The sequence below is a fragment of the Macrobrachium rosenbergii genome, chromosome 26, assembly GCF_040412425.1.
Source record: "Macrobrachium rosenbergii isolate ZJJX-2024 chromosome 26, ASM4041242v1, whole genome shotgun sequence".
NCBI classification, from domain to species: domain Eukaryota; kingdom Metazoa; phylum Arthropoda; class Malacostraca; order Decapoda; family Palaemonidae; genus Macrobrachium; species Macrobrachium rosenbergii.
Window position 1 is genome coordinate 50,042,187 of NC_089766.1, and position 26,556 is coordinate 50,068,742.

Below are 26,556 nucleotides of genomic sequence, written 5' to 3' on the forward strand. Positions count from 1 at the left end.
TCTCACACCCCCTGAATTGCTGAAATAAAAAAAATTATTATTATTATTATTATTATTGATTTTTTTTATTTTGATTTTATTTTTTTGCAGAAAAAAATAACATGGGAATATAAAAATATATTTTACTTTAATTATTCATAGGCATCCTCACACCCCTTAGGAACCAGCTTCACACCCCCTAAGTGTGCTAGCGCCCCTGGTTAAGAACCACTGAGTTATAAGGAACAGATACCTCTATGTTCTTATTTATGTTCAGTAAGGTTCAACTGAACAAAAGACAGTATATGTATTAACATCCATCACAGTGTACAGATTTCAATAGTATTGTCATGTTTTGCCCTTTTTTCTATGCATATATGACCATCTTCTGGTACCAGGTGACATCTTGGTCAAGTCCAGCTTTGAATTCTTCATGTCGAGGGAATACATTGGGCTTGATTGTGTGGCATTCAGACTTCTGGTTTTGTATGAATATGTCTTTAATTGTATTTGTGGGCTGGTCATCAGTTGAAGCACAGATGTTCACAGGTATTGAAAGTGCTGCATTTGTAATACTGTATGCTTGTTGATTAGGGATTTTTATAGTTTCATGAAGTGATTCACTGAAAATGGGAAAGGAAGCTTTATTGGAGGTGGTTGAAGTGTTGGAGTTAGTCCTGAATATAGTAGCAGTCGTCTATTGCAAATTTGTTGTGACTGATTACTGTACTGCAGTTTGGCTGTTTCAGTGGTTTCCTGTTTGTGTACATCTTCATGATGACTGGGGTGATACTAGATTTGTACAGTCCCGTAGCCTCATTCATTTCTGTGAAAAAATGTCAGAGGAAAATATGTAAAGTGCTGGAGAAAAGTATAAAAGGAATATGCATCAAACATGACAACAGGTTAGAAGAGTTGAGGACTTTTAACAAAAAATTGCTGAAAAAGGCATTGAAGAAATTAATGAGGTTGCAGAACAGACTTAAGAAGATAAGAGGGAATAAATGAAGTTTCATGTATTCTATTCCGACTCATTCAGAATAAGTAGAGCATTTCAAATCGTAAGCGTTATCGTATTACCTAAACAATTTGAAATGTACTAACCTAATCGTAGCCTGAGTCTTATACTTCGACACCCAGGTTATCTCACTCATATGCTATTCCAAATTGCATTTAAAACACTGTATTGTGTTGTGTATATTAATCTAAGACATAAAACTATATAAACTTACTGTTATTTCAAATGGTGAATTTAACAGTCCTAGCTTGAATTAGAATCAGATTGGCATGAGCACAGTCTCTACTTCATAACCCTCATCCAAAGCACACTTCAAGAAATTCTTACATTTAGATATGCATATCTCCTAAAGGATTTCCCCTAAATGAACTTCAAGATGAAAAGGTATACTTAAGTGGATTTGAAGGCACCAACAACTATAGCTGCATTCCCTTTTCTTGAGTCTCTACTAGTTAGAACTACACTGCACCAAGACTGTGACGAGACTGACTGTCAATACCGTTGCTGACCAACACCAAATGTTCGACTAACTACCAGACAACAACCGGTGCCGGTAAGTAAGCACTATTACATGTACACTTACAATTAAATACACAAAACAGCCAAAACAACGCTTTTCATTACTAAATACAAACACAACAAAACATGATATCCTTCTTCTACATAATGCGCAAATCCACTTTATGTAAATTTAGAAAGAATACATAAAACTATACCACTACTTGCAGAAAAGTACAATCTCTCTTGTCAAAGTTTCAGCAACTTCATTCGGATCTGGCAATAAAGAACAAGACACACAAACCTATAAATGTATTATCTCTTGTGGTTCTACAGTGACTTACCTAGTGGGTCAGGTCTGGCTGCAGGATTATTGCACCTTCACCAGTTTAGGAATACTGTCACTAGTAACCACTCCATACACTAGAAGACTTCTTAAAAGACAACATTTCCGAAGAAAGTTACGATGTACTCACCTTTTGGATATCCTGCATCTTAGGAAAGGAGAGAAGGTCTCCCTTTTTGGTGAGGGTCACTCAAATAATCCTCAGTCCATGTAGAGAGAGTGGTTTGTTTGTGCTAAGATGTAAAAAAAAAAAAAATATTGAACCATCTGGGATGTCTGCTGCTACATTTAGGTAAACCTTAAGTGCTTGAACCCAGGCATAATATTTTATGTGAAATACTGAGTTCCTTGATCAGAAAATGGGATTTTCCCTTTAAAAAGTCCTCATTCTTGGCCAGGAATGATAGGCCAGGAGACAACAGTAAATGACGACTAGATGAATGAGTGGTGAAATGTCTTTATCTAAGAGAGCCCAGTAAACTAATGAAAAGTTTTATGACCGAAGAAGTCAAAAGTGAAAATAGGCTACAATAAAATCAATGGCAAAAAGTAAATCAGTTGAACTGTTCTATATTTCTAAAATAGTGAATATGAGCAAGAGGAAGGTTTTGAAAGTAAAGGGAAACTTTGAAGGTGGATCATTGAAAGTTGATGAGAATTGTGAAGGAGTGTAAGCCGTTTATTTTTGTTGATATTTTGGAAATAGATACAGTGGATGATGGTTGGATGAGAAGAAAGTTAAGTCACAAAATAAACTAAGCGAGGAAGGCAGCAGGGTTTGTGCAAAAGGCTGGGAAGAAACTTGGAGTTATAGAGGGATGAATAAATTTGTTTTTATTTAGCATTTCCCAACGTTTTGAGAGAGAGAGAGAGAGAGAGAGAGAGAGAGAGAGAGAGAGAGAGAGTGTCGTAAGTGAGTGCTTGGTTGTTGGAAGAGGGATGGGGTCGTTAGTTTGTTTTACGGCGCTGTCTGTCTGTGGAATATGTGAGGATTTTCGGTTTTGAAGGAGTTTTTAGTCTTGAGCTGAGTTCTGTGCAAGGCGGATATTGGTGGTAGATTGTTGTATGTTCCGTGAGTCGAGTGTTTTTCTGTTGGATGTTATTGTAGTCTGTGCATGTGTCTCTTTCTTTTGCTGGTTTTTTTGGTTGGAAGTCTGTTTTCCGGGTTTGTTTGTGTAATTTTGTCTACTGTGTTGGCGACCGTGGACATCCTCAACCATCTCCCAGCAACCGAGGATCATAGTGAGTATTGTATGTGGTTATATGTTCAGTGTATCTGTGTTGTGTATTGTTTTTTGTGTTTTAAAATCCCGCCACATAATATTTGGCGCCCAACGTGGGGCAGCTGGTATTTCAGCTGCAATTGAGGTTGGTGGCTGGTAGTGTGACTGAAGAGAAGGATGGAAGAGGAACTAGTGAGTTTGCGAGAGGAGAATACGTGGTTGAGGGGTGAGAATGATGAGATTGAGGAGTCAGTTGGAGGAGATGGGGAATGCTAAGAAGTGCAAAAGAAGAAATGAAAGGGGAGATGAAAGAGTCAGAAGAGAGAATGGAAGAGAGGATGGATAAAAAGTTGGAGGGAATGATGAGAAGTGTGGAAGAAATGGTGAAAGGTATGTTCAAGGGTGTTTTGGAGAAGGGGCTGTTGGAGGCAGGTTCTCTGGAACGTGTGAAGGGGCAAGAGAGAAAGAAAAGGAGGAAGAAGTGAATGGAAGCGTGAGTGATGAAAGTGATATGGGAATAGGAAGTAAGAAACGAGGAATGAGAGGCAGGGTAAGGAAAGGGAATGAAAAGCAAGGGGAAGGAACAGAGGAAAGTAAGGATAAGTCAGGGGAAGAAAAAGGGAAGAAGGAAAGGGAAAGAAAACTGGTAAGAAGGGTAAAGGAAGTGGGAAAGGCAGGAAAGAAGGGAGAGGGGTGAAGGCAGTAGTGATAGTGAGGTGGATGGAGGTGAGTGGATAAAAGTGGATAAAAAGAGGGGAAGAAGAGTGTAATGAGTAAGATGAATGTAAGTGCAGAAGTGGACTCTTTGTATTCGGAAGAGGGTATGAAAGGACAGAGCAAAGTGAAGGAAAGTGAGAGTGAAAGTGAGAAAGAAGTGAAGGAGGCTATGTATGTGAGGGAGGTACCCCGGTGTGAAAAGTATAATGAGTATGGAAGTAGGGATGTGCATGATTTCTTTAGGGAGTATGAAAGGTTTTGTCAGGATAAGTATGGGGAAAGTAAGAGAGTGTGGGCACGAGAATTAGGGAGAGTATTTGACTGGGTTTTACTTGATATGTATAGGGTTATTATGAGTGTGGGGATGTTGAGTATGACAAGGTGAAAGCTAGACTAGTTGAGCAAGCGAGGCGTATGAAAGCGAGTGTTAAGTATAAGAGGAAGAATGAATTTGATGAGGCAAGAATGAAAGCTGGGGAAACCTTGTCACTGTATGCTTGTAGGCTGGAGACGTTGGCAAGGAAGAAGTTTGGGATGATGGGATAGATGAATGTAAGGAGTTAGTACGGAAGTTGTTAGGGACAGTGCCAGATGGAGTTAGAGAATTTGTGAACTTGAAGCGGAAGGAGAAGAAAAGATGGACGAATGAAAGGTTGACTTGGGGAGAAATTTTGGAAATTGTAGAAGATTATGAGCTTGACAGGGTTATAAAGAGAGCAGAGGTGTAAGTGTAAGGGCTGGGGTAGATGAGAGGGTACCAGAGTTCAAGCTTTAGGATGCAGTGTTGAGGGGCCCAATGAGAATGGCCGATAGTGTAATAGATAGGAGTGTAAGAGCAAGTAATGTGGAGGTGCCAGGAGGACGAATGATGGGTTTGTAAGGGAACAACGGGTTGGACGGGTTAGGGATAGTAGTGTACAAAGGAAGGTCGATGAGTGGAAGTCAGGCAGAAGTGTTTTAGATGTGGAAAGGAAGGGACATACAAAGAATGAGTGTAGGTGGGCTTTAGGAGCGTGTTTCGGGTGTGGGCAATCAGGACATTTGGTAAGGGAGTGTACGAAGATAGGGGTTAAATGCTACCGGTGCGGACAGGTGGGTCATGTTGCTAATGGTTGTAGGGGTACCTGAGTGAATGTAATATGTGGTAACTGTGGTAAGAATGGGCATTATGCAAGAATGTGTTTCAGACCCGAGGCAAGTGTGTCGAATGTGGAATGGAAGGGCATGTATCAAGTGTATGTAGACGAAAGAGGTGACTGTGACAGCGAATTCAGGAAACTGAGTGTGAAGGGGTTCAAATGGTGGATCCTCCACGATGCAAAGCGGTGCGTGTGATGCATGTACGTGAGGGGTTGTTGCATGAGGATCAGCAATTTGTTTTGATAGAGTATGGTAGGAAACGTAAGAAAGGGAAGAACGTAAGTAAACTGAATGGTCGTAAGTTGTGTGATAGGGTGTGTGAGTGCCAACGTGAAATGAATGATAAAGCGTGTAATACGGATGAATGGGATGGTATGGATAGGGCAGTATAGCATATGCAGGTTTGATATAACTGAGTTGACTGAACGTGTAGGGGTTAGTGAACGGTTGGAGGTGAGCGAAAGTGTAAGAGTAATAGAGCGTAGCAGTAATATACAAGTGATTGAAAGCATGAATGAATCGTTGCAAGAATTGGAAAGGTCAATGAGCAATGGGATGGGTTAGTTGAAGAATTGGGGAGGTATTTGGGAACGAGTTAGAGGGTATAGATGAGATTGTGGATGAAATTGAGTGGTAATAGTGAAGAAGATAGCGTGAATCTGAGAGAGAATGGAGGAGAAGATGTGAGTTTGAATGTTGCTAGAAGAGAAAATGATTCTGAGAGAATGATTGCGTGCCCGCAACGCGATCTAGAGGACCTGCTAGTGAGCATCCATGGGTGTTGCGTAAGGCGATTTGAAAGAGGTGTGAAAGGTGTTGGTTGGGAAATGCTAAAAGGGGAGAAATATAGAGGATGAATAAATTTGTTTTTATTTAGCATTTCCCAACGTTTTGAGAGAGAGAGAGAGAGAGAGAGAGAGAGAGAGAGAGAGAGAGAGAGAGAGAGAGAGAGAGAGAGAGAGAGAGAGAGAGAGAGAGAGAGAGAGAGGAGTAATTGTCGTAAGTGAGTGCTTGGTTGTTGGAAGAGGATGAGGTCGTTAGTTTGTTTACGGCGCTGTCTGTCTGTGGAATATGTGTGAGGATTTTTCGGTTTTGAAGGAGTTTTTTTAGTCTTGAGCTGAGTTCTGTGCAAGGCGGATATTGGTGGTAGATTGTTGTATGTTCCGTGAGTCGAGTGTTTCTGTTGGATGTTATTGTAGTCTGTGCATGTGTCTCTTTCTTTTTGCTGGTTTTTGGTTGGAAGTCTGTTTTCCGGGTTTGTTTGTGTAATTTTGTCTACTGTGTTGGCGACCGTGGACATCCTCAACCATCTCCCAGCAACCGAGGATCATAGTGAGTATTGTATGTGGTTATATGTTCAGTGTATCTGTGTTGTGTATTGTTTTTTGTGTTTTAAAATCCCGCCACAGAGTATGTAGGGAACCAAAAGTGAAAATTTATCAAGGGAATTTTAATCCTATTCACTTTTATGAAGTGAAGTTTGAATTTTGATATAAATGGAACAAAAAGTAAGTTAAAGCTGCTGAGGTGAACTGTTTGTGTAGTGCTGTATATGAAGTATGAAAAGAATTGAAATGGTGAGAAATATGTAGTGATAAAAAGCTTAGCATGTGTGAAAGGTTGGAAAAGAGTGTTTTGAGATGGTTAGGCCATGTGGAAAGAATGAATAACAAGCTGGTAAAAAAGAGTTTATGATACAGAAATGTTGGTGGGAAGGTGCTGAATAGATGGTATGAAAAACATATTGGAACGGATGGACGTTAATATCCAGAAGATGATGTGTGTGTTTGCAAGACATGAGCGAAATGCAATGGTGCATTGCTGATGAACCATACCTGAATGTTCGTGAAGCAGCTAATGTTGTAGACATTTTCTATACAGGGGTCCAATCAATGTTTTGGCAATTAGAGATTGAATGTGGCAGTGATATCTGTTATTTTTTTTTTAAGAAGTAACCCCTTATGAGAAAGAGCTGAATATTAAATGTACATACATATACACAGTAATATATATATATATATATATATATATATATATATATATATATATATATATATATATATATATATATATATATATATATATATCAAAACCAACCACGCAGTGAACGAAGGTCATGACAAAAGAAACTTAGACAGTGACTTTAGCAGCTTTCAGTATCGCCGTTGATTTAGTAAAAAAAAACAGATGTTAACAGAAAAAAATAAAAGAATAAAGGATAAACCGCGTTTATGATACAGTGACTAACTTATAAAAGTTATATGAATACAAATTTAATTGGGGTTAAAGAAGAAGAGACGCTAGTTTTTGAAAGCATCAGACAGATGTACATATTCAGCTAACAATTCAAGCTAATGAAATAATTGGTGATGAAAAAGGCTCATGAGGAATGAAGAGAGTTCACAAACTACTGGTGACCCCATAATGATATTTCAAAGCATGAGGGTACAGATCATAACATAGGTCTACATCAGACTCCTTGTAGAGAGAGGAAAAACACACGTGGCTTAGAAATCAGTGATGGAAAAGCATTATACTGTAGTAAATATATAAAAGACAAACAAGAGGAGAAGTAAATAATAAAAGTGGAGGGAAGATATAAATTATCCAGGCATCTCAGAGTAGACAATAAAGAAATATGCCTAAAGAAGGGCGAAATGAATGAAAACATAAATTACTGTTATAAAGAAACGGTGCGATGACGTTCTGATATTGAAGACACAGAAGTTTTAAACTCTATTTCCTAAATTATAGGGACCGTACAGAAAAAGACTCAAATCAACTTGAAAACTACTGTTTTAAAAGAAATTGGGGAGAAAAGATATATTAAACCGGATGTGACTGAAAATAAGAAACACTAAGATATAACGGCATTTAACGTGCAAAACTTTACAGCAAATAAGTAATTGAAGGTCTGTTATAGCGGTAATGCTTTTCATACCAACAAAATCTCTAAAATCTGTATTTACAGATCTGCTTAGGGAAAATCGAAATTTAAGGAATTCTATCAAGGGCATTGGAAATAACTCATTTAAACATTTGCAGATCTGCCATAGAAAAAATAAAGAATTGATCCAATCAAAACTGGAAGGAAAATTTATCAAGGAAAGGCATTTATAAAAGAAAGATACAATCAGATCTGTGCAGCAGCCATATCATCAAGAAAATAAAGAATAATTGGTAGCTAATATACTTTTATTTACAGATCTGCTGAAAGAAGAAATAGAAAATAGGAAAGAATTTATAAAGGCCCGGGGAGTATTATAGAAAAACTTAAACATTTAAAAAAGGGGACGGGATAGAACCGATCAAACACTGCCGTTTCAACGAAAATTCGCGTGTGGAAACTACTTGTTGCCACCACTTAAACGTCACAACAGGTCCCCGGCAAGGTAAAATTGTTACAACCAATTTGATTGTTGTCTTAGCACCAACTAGCATTTTTTAAAGGATTGATATTTTGTAAAAAACTAAGTGAGTCTTTCAATTAAGTTTCTAACAAAATATCTGAATCATGTAATTTTCCTGACAAGTTATTTTTTTTTTGAATAATTTGATTGTTGTATAACCAGTGGTTTGTGTCGTTTGAGGCTTCCCCGCGCCCCACTAAGTAAGCTTTATCCCATGCAAAATATCTGATTCATATAATTTCAGACGTAACCTGTGGTGTTTAGTGGAAAAACCAAAAATTAAACCATTATCACTCAAAGTGAAAAATTGCATAGAACAAATGTTGCTCAGCGTCCCAGAATCTACCCAAAAAGTAACTTACTAGACCAATTTGCTTGAATTTCCCGAACGACAATTTTTTCAGCGGAGTGTAACTTTTTCTAAGTTGGCGCGAACGGCGTCACGCAGCACCGCTCTCTCTCCTGCAGTCCTCAAGATGGCCGAATTGCGGCGCTCCTCTCACCCCGTAGGTCCTGAGGCTGCCGCCGTACGTCTCCCCGACCTGACCGTGGGAAGTTTAATTCCGTCCAGTCGTATCTCAGGCGGACCCAGGTCATTCCCTAGGGCTTACGGATTAAATACTTTGAACGAATCACGTGTTCTATCAATATGGTTCATAGGCCTAGGCCAACACCAGAATCACGCGGGCTTTCTTTCTTGAACCGGCGCAATGGAAAGTCACAACTTGATTTTTTTCCCAAAAGCGATACCTAGAAGGTGTTCCATGTCCATTTCGGGCGTTTCTGGATTTAGTTAAGTGTGTCTATCCGCTCAAGAGCCGCCCGACATCCCCTATCTCTGATTTACTTTCCCGGCCGTCTACAATAAGACCCGGACCAAGTAGCCTAATTCCCACTCACCTGTTTGGTACCCAGCTGTTGCAAAGAAGCCCAGGATAGTAGGACCTACGAAGCCAGTGATGTTACCTACATGGTCGGAAAGCAGCGACTTTGAATAAGGTAATCACAGCATTTACCTGCCTTTTTACATTTGTTTTGTCGCTAGGTTAGGTTATGTTTTGGAATGGACCCTAGTGTGCAGTTTGTCGTTTTTTGTAACCTGTGGCTACAGTGAATACAGGTATTATCTCTTGCCAGAACATATGAGCTTGCCAAGAATCGTTCAAAATGCGGATAAGGCATGAAGCGCCGTTCCGCTACCCCGAACTGAGAGCAGATATGTTAAAAAAAAATCACCATTAAAAAATTAATGCCTGTTATAATGTAGGTAGGGAGATAGGGAATAGCCTAACTGATGTTTCTTATGTAGGCTACAAGTAACCTAGTCTAGTGGTTTCCGTCCACCCTAATGTAGGTAGGGAATAGCCTAATCATGGTTCTTATAGGCTACAAGTACCCTAGGCTAGCGGTTTCTATAGGTTCATCAAAGCCTACTGTTAGGAGAATGGCGGGACAACATTTTGTGTGCAGAGGACCGGGTCAGCCTCACGTATGTTGTGTAGCAGGTCAGCATCACGTATGTAATTTAGCGGGTCAGCCTTACGTATGTAGCTTGGCGGGACAACCTTTTGTATGCAGAGTAGCGGGTCAGAAACTAGCAAATTTTGTACGTCACGGCCGGCAGGAAACCCGACTTTTGCTTTCCCCACCCAAAACCCCGGTTTCCAACAGGGTCCCCCTTACCGTTTATTACATTTCCAGTTGCTTTTTCTTTTGGCAACACCGACAAAAGCACGGTTTTCATTACCTTTATGAAGCACAGAGGGAGCAATTTTTTTTTAGGTGCATTTTCTGTAGTGAATTTTTGGCACCAGAAGTGGGGTCCTGTGGTCATTCACAGGCTCCCCCATCAAGTACTCCAGTCCTGGCCGTTTCAGCCACAAGCCATTTAGGCCGTATATAATATCCAAAACAACGTAAGATGTTTAAATATAATGACAGTAAATACTGTCATTATATTATGTTTTATGTACATCCCCAAGGGGCTGGTACTAAACACAGCGGCCATTTTGCATGTAAATGTGCTTATACCCCGAGGTTTGGAAACTTTACAACGAATTATTTCAGCAAGAAAACTGTCGAAAAAATTTGTTTGTCATGTGGAATTGGAGTTTGTACTGGAAATGACATTTTACCGCAATTTGGTTGCTTATCAAGAATTTACTGTTATTTTTTGGTGGTCGATTGTAATTAACCTCAGAGCTGATGTTATTGAATGCTGGCCATTCTGAAATGCTGTTGCGCATGTACAGTGTTACTGGGGGGAGCTTTTGGTAAAAAGTGGAGTTTCCTTGAACAGTTAGTCTTGTTAACATAACACAGCCTATTAGGTTAGGGTGCATTAGGTTAGTATAGTTCCTGTTATAATAGGTTTCCTCAGCCAATCCCTTCTTGAACATATGGCTTCCTAATGACTTGCACATGCGCGGAACCATTCCATAACAACAATGTGACAGTCTGATCTTTCTTCCAGCGTTCCCCCACCCAAAACCCTGCGTCCCCAAAGGGTCCCCAACCATGTTGGATAGAGTTTTGAGGTTAATAATAATTGACCGACAATCAACAACACCACCTCCTTCATCAGCAACACCAAAAGTGTAGGAAAAATCAATTTCCAAGGTAATAGTCTGAGTGGAGCTGTTCTGTAGTTTTACTCATTTTAGACTAGAAATATCGTAATGCTTTGTTTTTGTGCTTTCTTTGAACATTTCTGACATTAATTTTTTTTAGCAAATGACCCAACCAACCACACCTAACCTAATCTAACCTTGGGTACTGGTTTGAAAACATTCCATTAACTTACCTTAATCTGAAATAGGACTAGGCTGTCAGTGTATTTCACGCATTTTGTATTTTCCCCCCACCCGGAAACCCCGCTTTTCTAGTGTGGTCCATTATTTCTAAAAGTAATTTGCTAATGTAACAAATGTCAGAAACATTAAAGCATAGGCTACATTAAAATATAGGAAAATGATATTTTAGATTTGTAAATGCTATAATGATTTAAAATACAGTAGTACCACCACTGACATATAAAGCTGAAAAATGTTGTCCTCCAAGTTTTACAAGGAATTTATCAGGCCCCTAACCCTCTCTGTTGTTGTAACCTAACATGTCAGGTCCTTACAGAGCCAGGGAACGTGTAGACCTCCCCACTAACCAAACCCAAAGCGCTGTGAGAATCGCAGAGTGGAATGGAGGAAGCTTCCTAACTTAACCTCTGGATCCCGATGTGGAGTCACCTATCCAGACCTTATGAGCATTTTTTCCTTTTTTGTCAATGAAGAAAGTAGAATACAGTTTCATCTCAACATAATTTCATTGTACATTCTGGCCTTTTATTGGTCAATGGGCTTTTATCCCATGTCTCCCACTTTCTTCTGTTGACTCTTTTATTCATCACTGTGAGGTAGAAATTTTCAAAATGTTTCGTCATTTTTACAGTTCCTTTTTTCACCCATTCCTAATCCCAGTTTATATTGCAGTAACCGTCCCGATTACCACGGCATAAGTTAATGACGTTTTGGTTTTAAACTATTGGAACAAATTACGTTATTGAACCAGATTTTCGGCACATGGTAAGTAGTTTATCGACTGTCATCCCCAAGGGGCTATCGGAACCAGTAGCGGGTTTTTGGGCTTTGGTAAATGTGCGATTTTGGAAACTTTACAACGAATTATTTCAGCAAGAAAACAGTAAAAAATTTCACTGTCATGTGGAATTGGAGTGGCATCATAGATGCCATTTATTACCATAATTATTGTGATGTTCCAGTTAACGATGATTTTTGGTTATCGGTGCTCAGCTGAGAATGGAACCCCCTCTGTTAACCGGGGACTGCCTGTAATTGACTCGTGTGAAGACGGTACATTTAGCAGTGGAAGGGACTACATTACTTCCAAATGGATAAAGAGGCCTTTTACATCTTCTACAAGATATAGTCTAGTCTCACCCAAGACCTCCATCAACACTTCTCAAATGCAAGGCAGCCATTCCATAAACTGGAGAAACTCTCATCTTTTTGGAGGAGTCAGAAAACATTAAAGGTAACCATTTACATTAGCATAAGAATTGAAAAAGTTTTGATTGATGTACAATCAAGGTAATGGTTGCAAAACAATAAACAAAAAAAAAAAAACTTCAATAAATGCTCTGGAATAGCATTTGCACAAAAAGCACCTATCAACCATAAATTTTGGCTGTTGTCTAAGAACTTTTAGAACAAAAACTTTCAGAACAGTATCATTGGACTTGAAAATGACCTCACCAACCTAATCATATTTTATTTATTAGAACATTCCATTAACTTATAATCTCAAATGCCTAGGCTTATTTTTTTATGGAAAATTTTGATTTTCCATTATTTAACCAGTTCATATAACGTGATTGATGTTGGTAAAAATTAATTTGCTAATCAACAAATGCAGGCCATTAAAGCATATGCTTAGCATTAAAATACCAGAGCAAATGTATTTTGATTTGTAAATGGTAAATTAATTTCTCCCAAGAACATAGAGTTTGTCTCAGTAGTTGGCCATTTACAAAAGGCAACCCTCTGATAACTTGTATGTGGTCCTTGACCAGGGAATTATTTCCCCACTTTAAATACAGGAACTGTTATATGTACTATAATTTTCCAATTGCTTATCTTGTGCTGTCTGCATTTGTTAAGTATTATTTAGAGGTTAGCCACTCAATTTTGGTTTCTCCTAACCTTACATTTGACCTTGATTGGTAAGGGCCAACTCCCCCTTAGCAGTGTAACTTCAAGATTAGGGAGTGGAAAAACAAAAATGCATGAATAGTGTTCTTATGCTGAAAAGAAAAGAGAAGTAGCTGAATTACTTCTGGTATAGGGTAATGCAAGTAGCTACTAGGCTAGTTCATATACTGAGTCACAGGGGGGAGAACTGCTAGATGAAATGCTGAGAAATGTGTCATTAGTAATCATAAGCGGTTTATCAGCGTCAATGGGCAGTTGTATCACTGCAATTGGCGCTAAACCATCATAGATGCCATTTATTATTTCTAAGTATTGTGATGTTCCAGTTAACGATGATTTTTCCTAACGGTGCTCAGCTGAGAATATCTTATAGTTAATTGACTCAACCTAATTTTTGCAGGGAAGGGACTACATTATGTCCTGGAAAAGATGGGATGAAGATTAACAAAGATATGTTTTTCTCAAACAAGATGAACAACACTTGTACAAATGTTCAACAGGTAATGGCTGTAAAACAATGTAAACAAAAAAAAAAAGTTACAAATCTAACAGCATTTGCAGGAAACCATATTGGTAAATTTTGGTTTGTAAGAACTTTTAAAATAAAAACTTTCAAACAGTATCACTGGACTTTTTTTTTATTACAAATAAGATAAATTTTTAACTTATTAGATATGCCCTATTTTTCATATGGAAAATAAATAAATTTTGAACCAATTCATATAAAAGATTGAATGTTGTTAGGAATAATTATCTAATATTATAAGATAAGATACCATTAGCATACCAAAGAGCAGTGTTTGAAAGAAAATGATTATCCCAAGAACATAGAGTTTGTCTCAGTAGTTGGCCTATATTGGTAATAAGCACCTCTGATAACTTGTAGTGGTATGACCTAGGCTATTATTTCTTTAAATACAGGAACTGTTATATGTACTATAATTTAATTTTATCTTGTAACTGTATGCATTTTTATATTATTTTATCAAAGGATCAATTTTGGTTTCTCCTCACACCCCCAGTTCAGGAACTGTGGTAACTTCAAGATTAGGTTAAAAACAAAATGAATGAATTGTTCTTATGCTGAAAAGGAAAGAGAAGTTAGCAGTTACATCTGGTATAGCCTATCCAAAGTATCAATGGTGGAGTTGATCACATCCTTCAAGATGAAATGCTGAGAAATGCCCTCACCATCTTGTCATAGGGTTCATCCTAAATGGGCAGTTGCCTTGAAGGTAAACCTCATTGATGATTATTTCTGAGTGATAGGTTTTATGTTTATCCTAACAGTGTCTAACCATATCTTATAGTTAATGCTAACCTAATTTTTGAGGGAAGACCTTATGGGATGAATATTAACAAAGTGCCTGTTTTTATAAACAAGATGATTTTACTTGTACCTCCATCTTGTTTGGCATATCACTTGGTTAGCAGTCAGAATCACAGCCAAAGATCAGTGGTGGTTGATCATCCTTCATTTTGAAATTCCTAATGCTCTGAATCTTGTTAAGTTCTTGATAAATCCTTTTGGTATAGATGATCCCTTGGTCAGGGATGGTTTTAGGAACCAAGATGAACATCCAAGTATTCACATTCCAGTCATCCATGACTTTGGATGAATAGGAGGTTTTAACCATTGGAGGAATGTTGAGTGGTCCATCCTTTCTGGACAATATCACTCATCTTGTTAAACATCCAAGATGTGGCTGTGGTTGACAGTTGTCATTATGTATAGCTCTGCACTCTAATTACTGTCATAAATCCATTGCTTCATTTTCCTCTGGAACTGAAAAGTAGCCTCAGTTCTTAGATTTCTTTTCATGATTTTTAAAATCAATGCAAATTGATGTGCATTTTAAAAGCCCATGGATTCTGATGGTCCTCACTTTCTGGACAATGAACATCTTGTTAAACATCCAGAAAAATAGTTATTGTAATCTAGACCACCAGTTCTTATCCATCAGACTTGCAAACAAGGATAAGGTTCTTCATCATTATCTGTGTTATACTGGCTAGCTATCTGTGGGTATCCTGGTCCCATATGAATAAGTGCTTTCTCCATAATTGGGCAACACATCTTGATTACCCTCATGATATCCAAAGATGGTACCTTCTGGCATGCTTCAAGAACAGCATCCATAGTAGAAGTGACCTATTGGTTACTTGATGAGCATCAAAGTCAAAAGATCTAGGAGAATTGGTGATTTCTTGTCAAAGAAGTGAAAAATTTATACAAGTAATGATAAGCACTAAATGATGATCTTTGCCATGGAAATCACTTGGAAAATGAGCTACAGTATTGTTGATAACATCAAAGGCTGTCAAAAAGTGAGGGAATTGATTCCAAAAAAATTTGGGGATCCAGAGAACATGTGCAGTAGTGCCTCTTATGAAGACAAAATACTGGTGAGCCTAGGAACTTCATGGATGTAATGCTAGGCATATATATGATAAATAGAATTGTTTTAAAACAATATTTCATTTCAGTCACATTCACAGACCCTTTGATATGATGAATAGAGTTGTTTTAAAACAGTATTTTGTTGCAGTCACACTCACAGACCCTGTGATTATGAATAAGAAACCTTGTTTTACATTAGGCAGCTGTACTCTGCATCAAACCCTGGAATGAGGACTTTTGCTTTAGACCTATTATGCAGAAGGGTTCTTGACAGAAAAATCAGGCTGTACATAGAAATATGACACTGGAGAGCTATATTGTTCTAAGGTCTCTGATAGGCGTATTTAAGTGGAGCTCTTGACATTACAGTACAAATCATGCATTTGATGGTGAAATGACACATTAGTGGAGTTAGTAGTTTATAAAATAATTAATTTCTGTTGGCTGTTGCCTCCTCGCTCATCTCTTTGGTCAAATCCTGATGCCATGAGTTCCTTGCACCACAATTTTAATGGTTTTTTACCGGTTGCCAGCTGGCACTAGAAGATTTATCCTTACATTAAGACCACAGGTTTGTTAGCTAAGAAAACTACAAATTAATTCAAAATTTGTCATTTTTACTTGTAGGGAGAACTGGATAAAGATTGTGTCCTTGTAATATATAACAGAACTGTGTGGGACCATGTTACAAAGTACATGATTTAAGATTTTGAAGTTGTGAAAAATTGGGCACCTATTTTCTTTGACAGATGATGCTTTCTTGTGAATTATGAGAATGAGTTTGTGTGTTAGTCAATGATGTGATGACTTCATCAACATGAGATATCGCAAGGTCTGTGAAAAATCATTATATTTTACAAACTACGCTTTCCCCGACAATCCCACAGATTGATTCTGCACCTTGCAATTATCAAAAGTTAATAACTACCAATAGTATGTTTATTTCCTCTCTCTGCATGTGTGACATATGGGCTTACTACCTTATTGCCATTGATTGGCTATTTTTCGGCTGGTGGTTGCAACAACTACGATTGTTTATATGCTATGAAAATTCAAGATTGATTATAAAATGTCATGTGTTTCAAGACAGTTGATACTCAAAATAACATTATCATTATTTTTCTTTACAGGATTGTGAGATAGCTGGAGTGCCATTCTGTTTTTGCCAGTTTCGTTCTGCCTTGATTATGCTGCTGTATGGCTGTATGGCAACTCTGATTTTTGTGAATTGCATGACTGAAACACTGGTGTAATTTGCTTTGGTTATGAACTTGATACTGGTGTCAAATAAAATGTTCAAGGCCATTTTATGATATCAGAAATTATGCAGCATTTGCATAAAAATGGCAGCTGACAGATAATTGTGCATTTACTGTACTTAGAAAGAAATACCATAAAGATCTTTCCAGTGTCCAAAGTAAGGATGAAAGCACCTTGATGACTGATTTTCTTTCGGATTTAGCACTCAAGAATCATGGCTGAAGTAATTGATAAGAAGTATAAGTGTCCAGTTTGCTCAAAAACTTTTACAAAGTCTCACACTGTCAAAGTTCACATGAGGTTGCACACAGGTCACAGACCACATGAGTGCCATGTGTGTTCAAAATCGTTTGTCACAAGTAGTGCTCTGAAAGACCATTTGATCTCCCATGTGAGCAGCAGAGATTATATGTGTATGAGATGTGATGCGAGATTTAAGCACAAAGGAACTTTGAAGAGACATCAGATGCAACATGAAGGTATGTCGTTATTTGATCCAGTTAATGATGAGGATATTCTTAGTTGCAATTCTTCTTCTGTTATGCTTACAAAATAAAAACTGAGATGTTTGTATTTAAATGCAGTTACAGATCATAGTTTTATATGTGCCCCACTTACTGTTACCAGTTGGGGATCAAGCTAGTATTAAAGAGAAGCTAGTAAAACCATCATGGTAGTTAACCAGTTGTGTAGCTGTCTTCATGCACTGAGATCTTGGAGGATGGTTTCATGCTGGGAAGACCCTCAATACTGCCATCTTTCTTTTAGCAGGAATGGCAGAAACAATCTTTACTAGCATACTTACTGCAGTGACCACCTTTTTCTAATTCCTTACTCTGTCATTCAATTTCTACATTTATAGGTGGAGAAGAACTGACTACTGATACAAGTGATAATTTTTAGTATCGTATAAATTCCTGCTTGAAACTTACTTTATTGATTCTAGTATCTTTCTGAGGTTGGCCTTTGCTCCCTGATTCTGTCGGTGTCAGATTTACTTTCCAAGAAGTCTTTATCATCATTCAGAATACCAATTTATTGTGTACAGAACCCCTGTGATTTTGTCCTTTGGGATACAGTTGTGGGGATCACATCCTCTGGTGCTGTGTATTGTGCATATTCAAGTACCCAATGAATACTAAGAATTTTACCTGAATAGACATCACATAGGTTTTTATCACAATGATATATTAAATTCAATGACATTAGGTGCCAGGTCCGCAGTCTAAGTTTGTTTTTGGGTGGGAGCTACTTCTTTTGTAAGATTTCATGTATCTTACAGTGAATTGGGACAGATTTAAGTAAAAGTAAGATGTAAAAATGTAGTAAACTTTTTTAGGAGACTAGAATCTACTAAAAATGTAAAATTCATGAAACAGGCTCTTTGTGAAACATTGTGGGGATGTAAAAAGAACAGCCAATTTTGCTTGGTGAACATACTTCCACGTAATTGTCATTTCAGCATTTTTCAAGATGATAGTTATTCAGTTTGTGCTGTTCCTTGTAGTTGATGATGTGCTTAATGTTTTCCACTTACTACAATGGACCCCCACCTATCCGTGGTTCTGGATTCGTGGCTTCGCCTATCCACGGTTTTTTTTGTGGAATGTATGTAAAGTACACATTATTCCTGGAAAGTTTGCCTATTCGAGGTATTTTTCATAGAGAAATATTCACTAATTTCTGTATTTTCATATAATTTTTGTGACTAAATGCACTTTTTGTGATAAAACTATTAAAATACTCAGATATAAGCATTTTTAGAGGGGATTTTTGGTGTTCGAACTATCAAAATTGGCAGTTGTAAGTGTTTTTAGAGGGGTGTCAAGTATTCGCAGATTTTAGGTGTTTGTGGAGGTTTGTGGTATGCATCCTCCGCGGATACCAGAGGTCAGCCGTATTTCTATTCTTTGTATGATATCTATCTAGTTTCCCATATTCTTTCTTCTCTGTTTTGTTTACAGGGAGATAACAGTATCCACTCTGCTTTTGCTTATCATCTTCTTTGACTGTGTAAATAGTATTTTTGACTGTCGTAAATGTTAATCTCTCTTATAAATACAGATAGGGGAAAGAATTCTTTTAATTTTGAATTTTATTTAGTATACATTTAGTACTGTAATCTGTCAAATAGGCTTCTGGCTATATCTGAGCCAGTATAAGTAACTGATTGATCAAGTAAATATGAGAGAGCCATGCTTTGGCTTTGTAGTCAATTTCAGTTTTCTGTACAGTGTTTACAGCATTTTGCCAAGTGTTGTACGGTTACAGGATTAATGACTTCTTTTGGTATTTTTCAGAGACAGGTTCCCATTAGAATTCATCTTTTTAATTCTGCCTTTACTTTTGGCAAGACAAGTTTGATTGGATTAGGCATGTGTGGATAAAGTGGAATAGCAGTGTTTTGTGGCTGGGATCAACAGTTATACTGTATACAGTAACTAGTTTTTTATTTTATTTTTGTTTATGGTGTGTCTAGGTTTTTAAGTGATCATTGGAACTTTAATATTTTGTAATTAGAAGGACTGTGGATAAATTTTATTTAACCAAACGAAAAGTTAACTTTCTCTGAATTATTTGGAACTCTTTTATAGCTGATCATTGGAACTTTAATATTTTGGAATTATAAGGAGAATCAGCCATGATAAATATTGGCTGACTGGAAGGTTATTTCAAACGAAAAGTTAAAACTTTCACAGTCTGTGGACTCCTAACAAAAGCTCCCTTTGCTTCATTTTTAAAGGGGTAAATGGGGTTGCTTTATGAGCAACACAGGTATGTAAACAGTAATAAAAGTTAATGTTTTATAAAATGGTCTATACAATACAGAGGAACAAAAAGATTGAAATATAAACTGACACCTGCATACAATACATATGGCCTATGTTAGTGCAGCCTTAGAAAAAGAATGCCTTTCCATCACATTCAGGACCAAGGAAGCTATCCCCTAATGCACATGTACACAAACATAGACAACAGTGGCTGTTCCTAATGCCTTGCAATATTTCACAAATAACATGTATCTTTAATTCTGAGTTTTTACTATATTGTGGTCTTCTGCAACAAAATTGGCAGTAACATGTTTCTTTTAATGTTCAGTTCAGTGTACAGTATTCCAGTTTGTCGTAAAATATATGAAAAGTTACAAAAGAAAGAAGCATGCATCCAAAACTTTATAGGATTACAAACCTTTGCCTCTTAAGTGGGCATTGCACACTCAACAACCGTGATTTATCTGTTGACTTCTTTTATGGATAGGAAAACAACAGTTGTTAAAATTTAATACAGGCATACTTTTTCATTACTAGAGCATTTCTTCACTCATTAGCGTTACTGTATTAACTGTCATAATATACATGCATTTCAGGGAGAAATTTATGTTAGCAGGCTATCAGAAAAGTAATGGGAGATCTTCAGAATATACATAGCCAATTGTTTATAGTCTCCAAGGCTTTGGAGGCTTGAAGGTCCATTATTGATCTCATCCAAACCCCTGTTCCCATTGTAGCTGACTTCTGCCTTTCCTCTGTGTGCAGAAGAATGCATCCAACTCATCTGTTATGGGGCATTGTTCAGCCTTATTCTGACTTCAGGGCTTAGACTTGGGTATTACCAAAATCTCTTAAGCTGTCAGGTTGGGCTCTGTCTTTGGTGTTAAAAAGTCTGACAAGTCAGTCTTATGAGCCACTGGAACAAACCTTCCTCATGAATCTCACCCTAAAGACCAATTTCATGGCAGCCTATTTGTCTTGACTGCCAACTTCATGTCTTTTTGATTGAGAGCATTCTTTCTAAGGACTGGCTTCATCTGCTTAGGTGCTGTCACAAACCGAGTTAAATTTAATACTGTTTCCATTTCCATCCCTTCTCATATCCTTTAGGTCAGGATAATTTAAGGAACAGATCTTCAGAAACACTGTTTCTTTTTGCTTTAGGCAAGCCATTCTGAATTCTTATGAGACTGTCTGTAAGGATTAATCTTTCTTGGTTGAAGTGAGTGCATCTTGAGATAAGGGTAGAGTCTACTTTTACTAAATTTTATCTGAGTTATCATACCCACAAGTTTTTAGATGTTTTTTTTCTGTAGGACCTTTAATTGGCAGCAGGTCAAGTTTTAACCAGTCTGGAAAAGGACCCATTTGATCTCGTTCTCTTCATCTTTATGCATTTTTTTATGGGCAAGATAAGTGCATAATTATTGTTTTGTTTTTATATCTTGCCAATACAGTACATCCATTATTTCACTAACAAGGCTCTAGTCCATCTCATGACCCTTTGTTAGTTCTCAGAACTTTGTATACCTCTCATACCTTCTCCAAAGAAGTTTTCTGGGAATCAGTCAGCTTTGTGTGTTCCTTTGTTGTAAAGCTGCTCAGCTCCCTCCCACCTGAGTTGCTGCTCAGGCATTGTAAAAGTAACAGGTTTGTGTGGAAATAAATGTAATGTTTTTCAAAACAAAATTTACTTGTTCTAGACAAACTGATGACTGTTGCATGAAGAGTACAGTCGACCCCCATTATTCGCGGGGGATGCGTACCACAACCCCCATGAACAGCTAAAATCTGTAAATACTTGAAACCCCTCTAAAAATGCTCATAACTGCCTATCTTGATAGTTCAAACACCTAAAAACCCATTTAAAAATGCATATACCATGAATAGATGAAGCTGCAAATCCAGAATCGCGAATAGTTGGGGATCCACTGTATTCCTAGTGTGGACTACATATTAAGTTATCCAGTAATTCACCCATAACCCTGAGCGAATCCGATACACTGGCCTTTCTACTAGGAAAGCACTTCTTCTCTTCTTATTATGGAAGGTCTGGGATTTGCAACACATGCTTGAATAGGCTCTGAAAGTAGAGACAGTACCCTGCTTATGAACATTCAAGTTACAAACATTCAGAGATATGAACAAACCTGGTTGTAAATTAAAATTGTGTTTGGTAAGAAACAGCTGTATTATTATCAAAATTTATTTAGGTTTTATGTATGATTCATATTAATAAATTACTGTACAGTACTCTATGAAATACAGTACAGTACTGTAAAGTATTGTGTTTTAGGATGAAAAAATGTACAGTACTGTATTGACTTCATTTCATACTGTTCTTAAATAGGCATGAAGACCAACCTACAAACAGTTCAAGATACGAACAGCCGTTCAGAAGGTAACTAGGTCGTATGTAGGGTAGTGTCTCTAGTGGGCTTGTATAAAAAAATTTTGCTTTAAAATTGATTTGTTTTTATTATGCTCATATGTGTTACTTCTTTTTAGCATGCAAATGCAATTTGAAAATGGAAGAACTATGTCATAAAAGATGGTTTGGTGTAATCATACAAGTTCTTCTTTTCTTGTTGACTGAATAGCTTAGATTAAATTGTGCACAATTTATATTTTTTTTTAATTGTGAATCCAAGCATAATGCTGTATATAACATGCAGTGTTATACAGTGAAGCAAATTTTACAAAACTATTGGTCATAATTATTAGTTCATTCATTTAAGTGAATAGGCATTTATGAGGAAGTACAAGACTCATTATTTATCATTTCACATGACCTTCTTGTACTTCTTACTAATGAACACCATATTCTTTGGAAGCTTGAATTTCAAGTCAGTAGCTGCTGTGGGCTTCTTCCATATGAATAGGGTTCATCCGAATAATAATAATAATAATGATAATAATAATAATAATAATAAAAAATGTTCAGGGCATTTTTTGTCTTTTCATTAAATTGTTTTGATTTTGCAGAATATGAAAGAAAAAGGGACAATCAAGAGACTATTGAAACTGCTGTGGTATATGAATCTCAGATGCCATTCGACCTCCCTGATACAAAATATTTTGAGATCTCTGCTGGTAAGAGCTTTGAATATGGCTTTTATTACTTTTGATAATGAAAACAGACTTTTTTATTATTGCATGCACACATATACTCATTGCTGTTCAGAAAAATTTTATTCCTTAGCTTGTAGTATAGAGAATTAGCTTACTTTTCATCTACTTGAAATATAAACTCATCCTGAGTAATGACCTAATTGAATGTAGACAGTTTTTTCCATGGGCTTAATCTGCTAGTTGGCAGAGAGTGCAACCTAAAATTACCACAGATGCTTTTGTAGTGTCAGTAACGATAATTTGGATGGTAAATCTGAGACCTGTATTAGCAGACAAGCCATGCGACCACTCACAATTAGAGGATCATTTGAGTACTCTTCATCCTGTGTAGTAGACTTGTTCTTTGATTGTTGAGACATCATGTATTTATTCATATTCAATAGGTTTGGTGTATTTTTCTAAGAAGCACAGAGCCTGTAGTCACTTGCCAAATAGTTGCTTACTCCTGAGTGTAATTTTCTTTGCTTTTTCACCTTCTTTGTGGAAGGTAATTGAGGCAAAATGCCTAAGTCTTGGTATAGCCTTGAAAAAATGAATCGATTCCACTTAGTCGGTTTTTGCCAGATGCACACTTGTGTTAAAGAGAAAAGACTTTGATTAAACAGATTTACTGATCTAGTCAAGTGTAGGGGATTCAGATCCCCTTCCTCATCTTACGTCAGATATCGCACGCATATACCTTAAGGTAACTGTGCTTGGTCTTGTGGTTGCTCCTGTTAGGTTCAGTTTAATTGCATTCCATATACATCTCTGTTACACCTACTGTGACTTATCACACCTCATCATTTCACTCGTACAAATTAGTAACGAACGTGTTGAGTGACTTTTCCAGATTTGTATGTGAATTGTATCTCTTATCTGATTACTCACCTTATCCAGGTGGGTAACACAACCAGTAGCAATTGATACAGGCTTTTATGACAAACATTATTAAAGTTAGCAGTGACTAATGCACCCTAAATAGGTTGATAATAGTGCATGCTAATATACATAAACACCACATTAGTACCTGATTGCATCAATCTACTTAAGAGACCTCCTCTGTTCCTAATTCACCCTCCAATTGAAAGGTTTGCTTATGGAAAGGCTGTAACTTGTACTTCAAATGAATCCATAAAAGTTGTCAAAACAAATTTTTTTCTAAGTAAGGTACTGCCTCCTTCTCATCCAAGAGAAGCTTCAGGCTTTGAGATGATCTAGGTAAATTCTTAGTTGGCCTTTCAACTACTGCAGAAACAGAGAGCAAACACAATTTTGTGTTGTTAAATAGGCATCTCTGCTAGTAAGAGCATTATTGCAATACACTCCCTGAACACCTGAATTAGCCTTTAATCCTACTAGCCCAAACAACTCGCAGTTACCCATCCCACTGTAGTGGGAATTTTAACAGCCAGCGTTACCAACGCTGCAGGTAAAATTTTGTCACTTGAGCTACCATAACAAACGGTTGGCAATGCTGACACAGGTGTGCACCGGCACGCCCCATTTTCGTCAATTGCTTTTGTTCGCACTGCTGGAAGGTTGTTTCCTTCTGCAGTACGAGGTTTTAATCCTATTGCCCAACTTCTCTTTGTATTTTGGACTTGTGGTGAAGACCTGGATTGTATTTAACGGTTTTTCTCCTGGATTTTCTGGATATCTTCGACGAGGAACGTCTTTTGGATTTGGACTCGCTGGTTACTGGTCTCAGACTTTTCCCCTTCTACTACCGTGCCATCGGCTTCGACATCAGCCTCGACTGCCTAAAACGGTGGACGCTAGCGCTCATCGCTTCTTCTTCCTGCAAAGACGGATGAGCACCTTGGGACACGATAGACATTCCGTCAGGTATGTAGGAAAGATAAATGTGATGTCCAGACTCATTGCGATGAATGTTGCCATTGGAAGGCACAAGAGAGGGATGATTACATTTGTCATCGCAGGTCTTTGGCTAGTAAGGGCGGCAGACGTTGGTCAGATTCTCGTTGCCTCAAGTGCCTCAGACTTCTGCTACAGATCAGTTGATGGATTTAGCGAGTTCAAAGGTAGTCAGATAGAGGATAGGATTGCAATTAGTAAGGAAATTCAATAGCTAGTCTTCAACATTACTCAGATAACGATAATAGTAGTATTAGGATGTCTAATTCTTCTTCCTTTTCAGCTTCCCTGCCTGTTCCAGAACCAGCCCTAATGGGTGCTGAGGATAATGGCAGAACCGCAAGTCTCCGAGTGGGTAGAGTCTGCTGGCCCCCTCGGCGCAGAGCAGGCAGTGAAGGATCCCCCAACCCCTTGTTGTATTGATAAATTTATTGTTGATAATGTTAGGATCAAGATCTAGTTGTGATAAAGGATAGGTTTGGGTTTGGTAGTGAGGAGAAGGTTTTTCGACGGGTATAAACTTATGGCGTGAGGTTATATTTTTTCTCGAATGTTTTCTCTAACATTAGAGAGTATAGGACACAGTAGTGTCCAGAATTCGTGTCAGATATGTTTTCAGGATTATTGAAGGGGGACAGATTCGGTGTACCTTCTTCCTTTTTGTTCTAAGTTTTCTTCTGGGTTATCTGTCGCTTCATCTCCGGCTCCCACATTCTCTGTTACTCCCTTTTCAGTCTCCTCTTCGGCCTTTTCTTCTTCTGCTCCGGTCTTTCCTGCGGCTTCCGCATCTTCCGTTTTCCCTCCTTCGATTTTGGTTTTCCTCCTCTCAGGTAACTTCTTTTTATGCGTCTGCTATTCCTATGCCTCCTGCCTTTTCCTTCCTCAGTACAGTCTTCTCTGGTAGGAGGAGCTTCTGGACAGGCGAAAACCCAGTTTCGGCAGATTTTGGCCGCAGGGGTCTCTTGTTTCATCCCTTCGGGTATGCGCAACCCCTTGCTTCCACTTCATGCGGCTGTTCCGATAGTATCAGGTATTTCACAGGGTTTTCCTGTCGATTCCAGTTCGGGTTTGCGCTCCGCGGTTTTGGCAGGGCTTGCAGGACCTTCTTTGAGCGGTCCACGGCTTTCATCGCCTGCATTTTCCGCGGTGGTAACTCGGGTAGCTTCTGCCTCTTTCATTCTCCCTCCTTCATCTTCTTCCGTCCCTCCGCAGCGGTTTTGTTTGCACATCCTCCCCCAAGATTTAACGATGTGGGTTTGGCTACTCTCACACGTCTTCCTCTTGGTAATGGGGAATCGGCTCCGGGTTTTTATCGGTTCAGCCTTCTCTTCCCGGCTGGTCCAACCATGCGGATTCATACCTGATTAGGTGCAGGTGTGCAACATTCTGGTTAGGTTGGTCCGATTGCGGACTCTTCATCGTTGTCCGGGGCTCCTGTCTCTTTTTCGTGTTGGCTGGTTTGGTTTGATCGGGTTAGCCAGGCTTTGGAGGAGGAGGACGTTCGCTTAGCATCGGTAGTTGCTTCTAATAGACAGCACTCTTCTCTTCTCTCTCCGAGTAGGACGTTTACACAGTTCCAGGTAATCCTTCGACAGGTGTCAGGTTGCCCCTCAACGAATCTGTTGAGGCAATCCTGTTTAAGTCTCCAGCGTCGTCTCGGCTCGCAGGGACTTCTCTTAGGGAAGCAGGTGCTTGGAGTATGTGTTGCGCAATCAGACTGAGGCTCTTACGCATTCTTTCTGGATGCGGTCAAGTTATTGTAATGCGGGTTCTAGAGAGTGACGGCTATGTCCCTTCGGATCCGTGGCTGTTGGCAGCCTAATAAATTTATCTTGAGGGTTCTGGCTCACCAGGCTAAAAGCTTTGGGCTTCGCTTCACGACGTTGGAGCAGGAAAGTCAAAATTTCTATCCTGGTCATCTTCCCCCCTCAGTATCCGGTCGTTCATAAGAAGGATTGCTTAGAACACCATTAGCCTTAGCTAATTCTTGTTCAAGGATGACGTAGCCAGTTTGACAAATATGGTTTCTTTTAACTCATGTCTCCAGTATCGGCAATTATGCATCGTCGAGGATACAGAA

At 38.3% G+C, this 26,556-nt stretch overlaps 1 protein-coding gene across 3 annotated transcripts in view; it reads left to right on the plus strand.

The window, feature by feature from the left end:
• The first annotated feature begins 8,126 nt into the window (after positions 1-8,126).
• LOC136853191 (uncharacterized) overlaps positions 8,127-26,556 on the plus strand; it is a 37,169-nt gene continuing 18,739 nt past the window's right edge. The window contains exons 1-3 of one of the 3 annotated variants that reach the window (XM_067128546.1): positions 8,127-8,313; positions 16,587-17,195; positions 22,473-22,580. In XM_067128546.1, the coding sequence (XP_066984647.1) occupies positions 16,931-17,195; positions 22,473-22,580 (373 nt within the window). In that variant the 5' untranslated portion in view covers positions 8,127-8,313; positions 16,587-16,930. Of the gene's footprint in view, positions 8,314-9,277; positions 9,331-10,804; positions 10,951-16,586; positions 17,196-22,472; positions 22,581-26,556 lie in introns of those variants that run through there. The other 2 variants (XM_067128549.1, XM_067128548.1) reach the window with 2 other exon arrangements.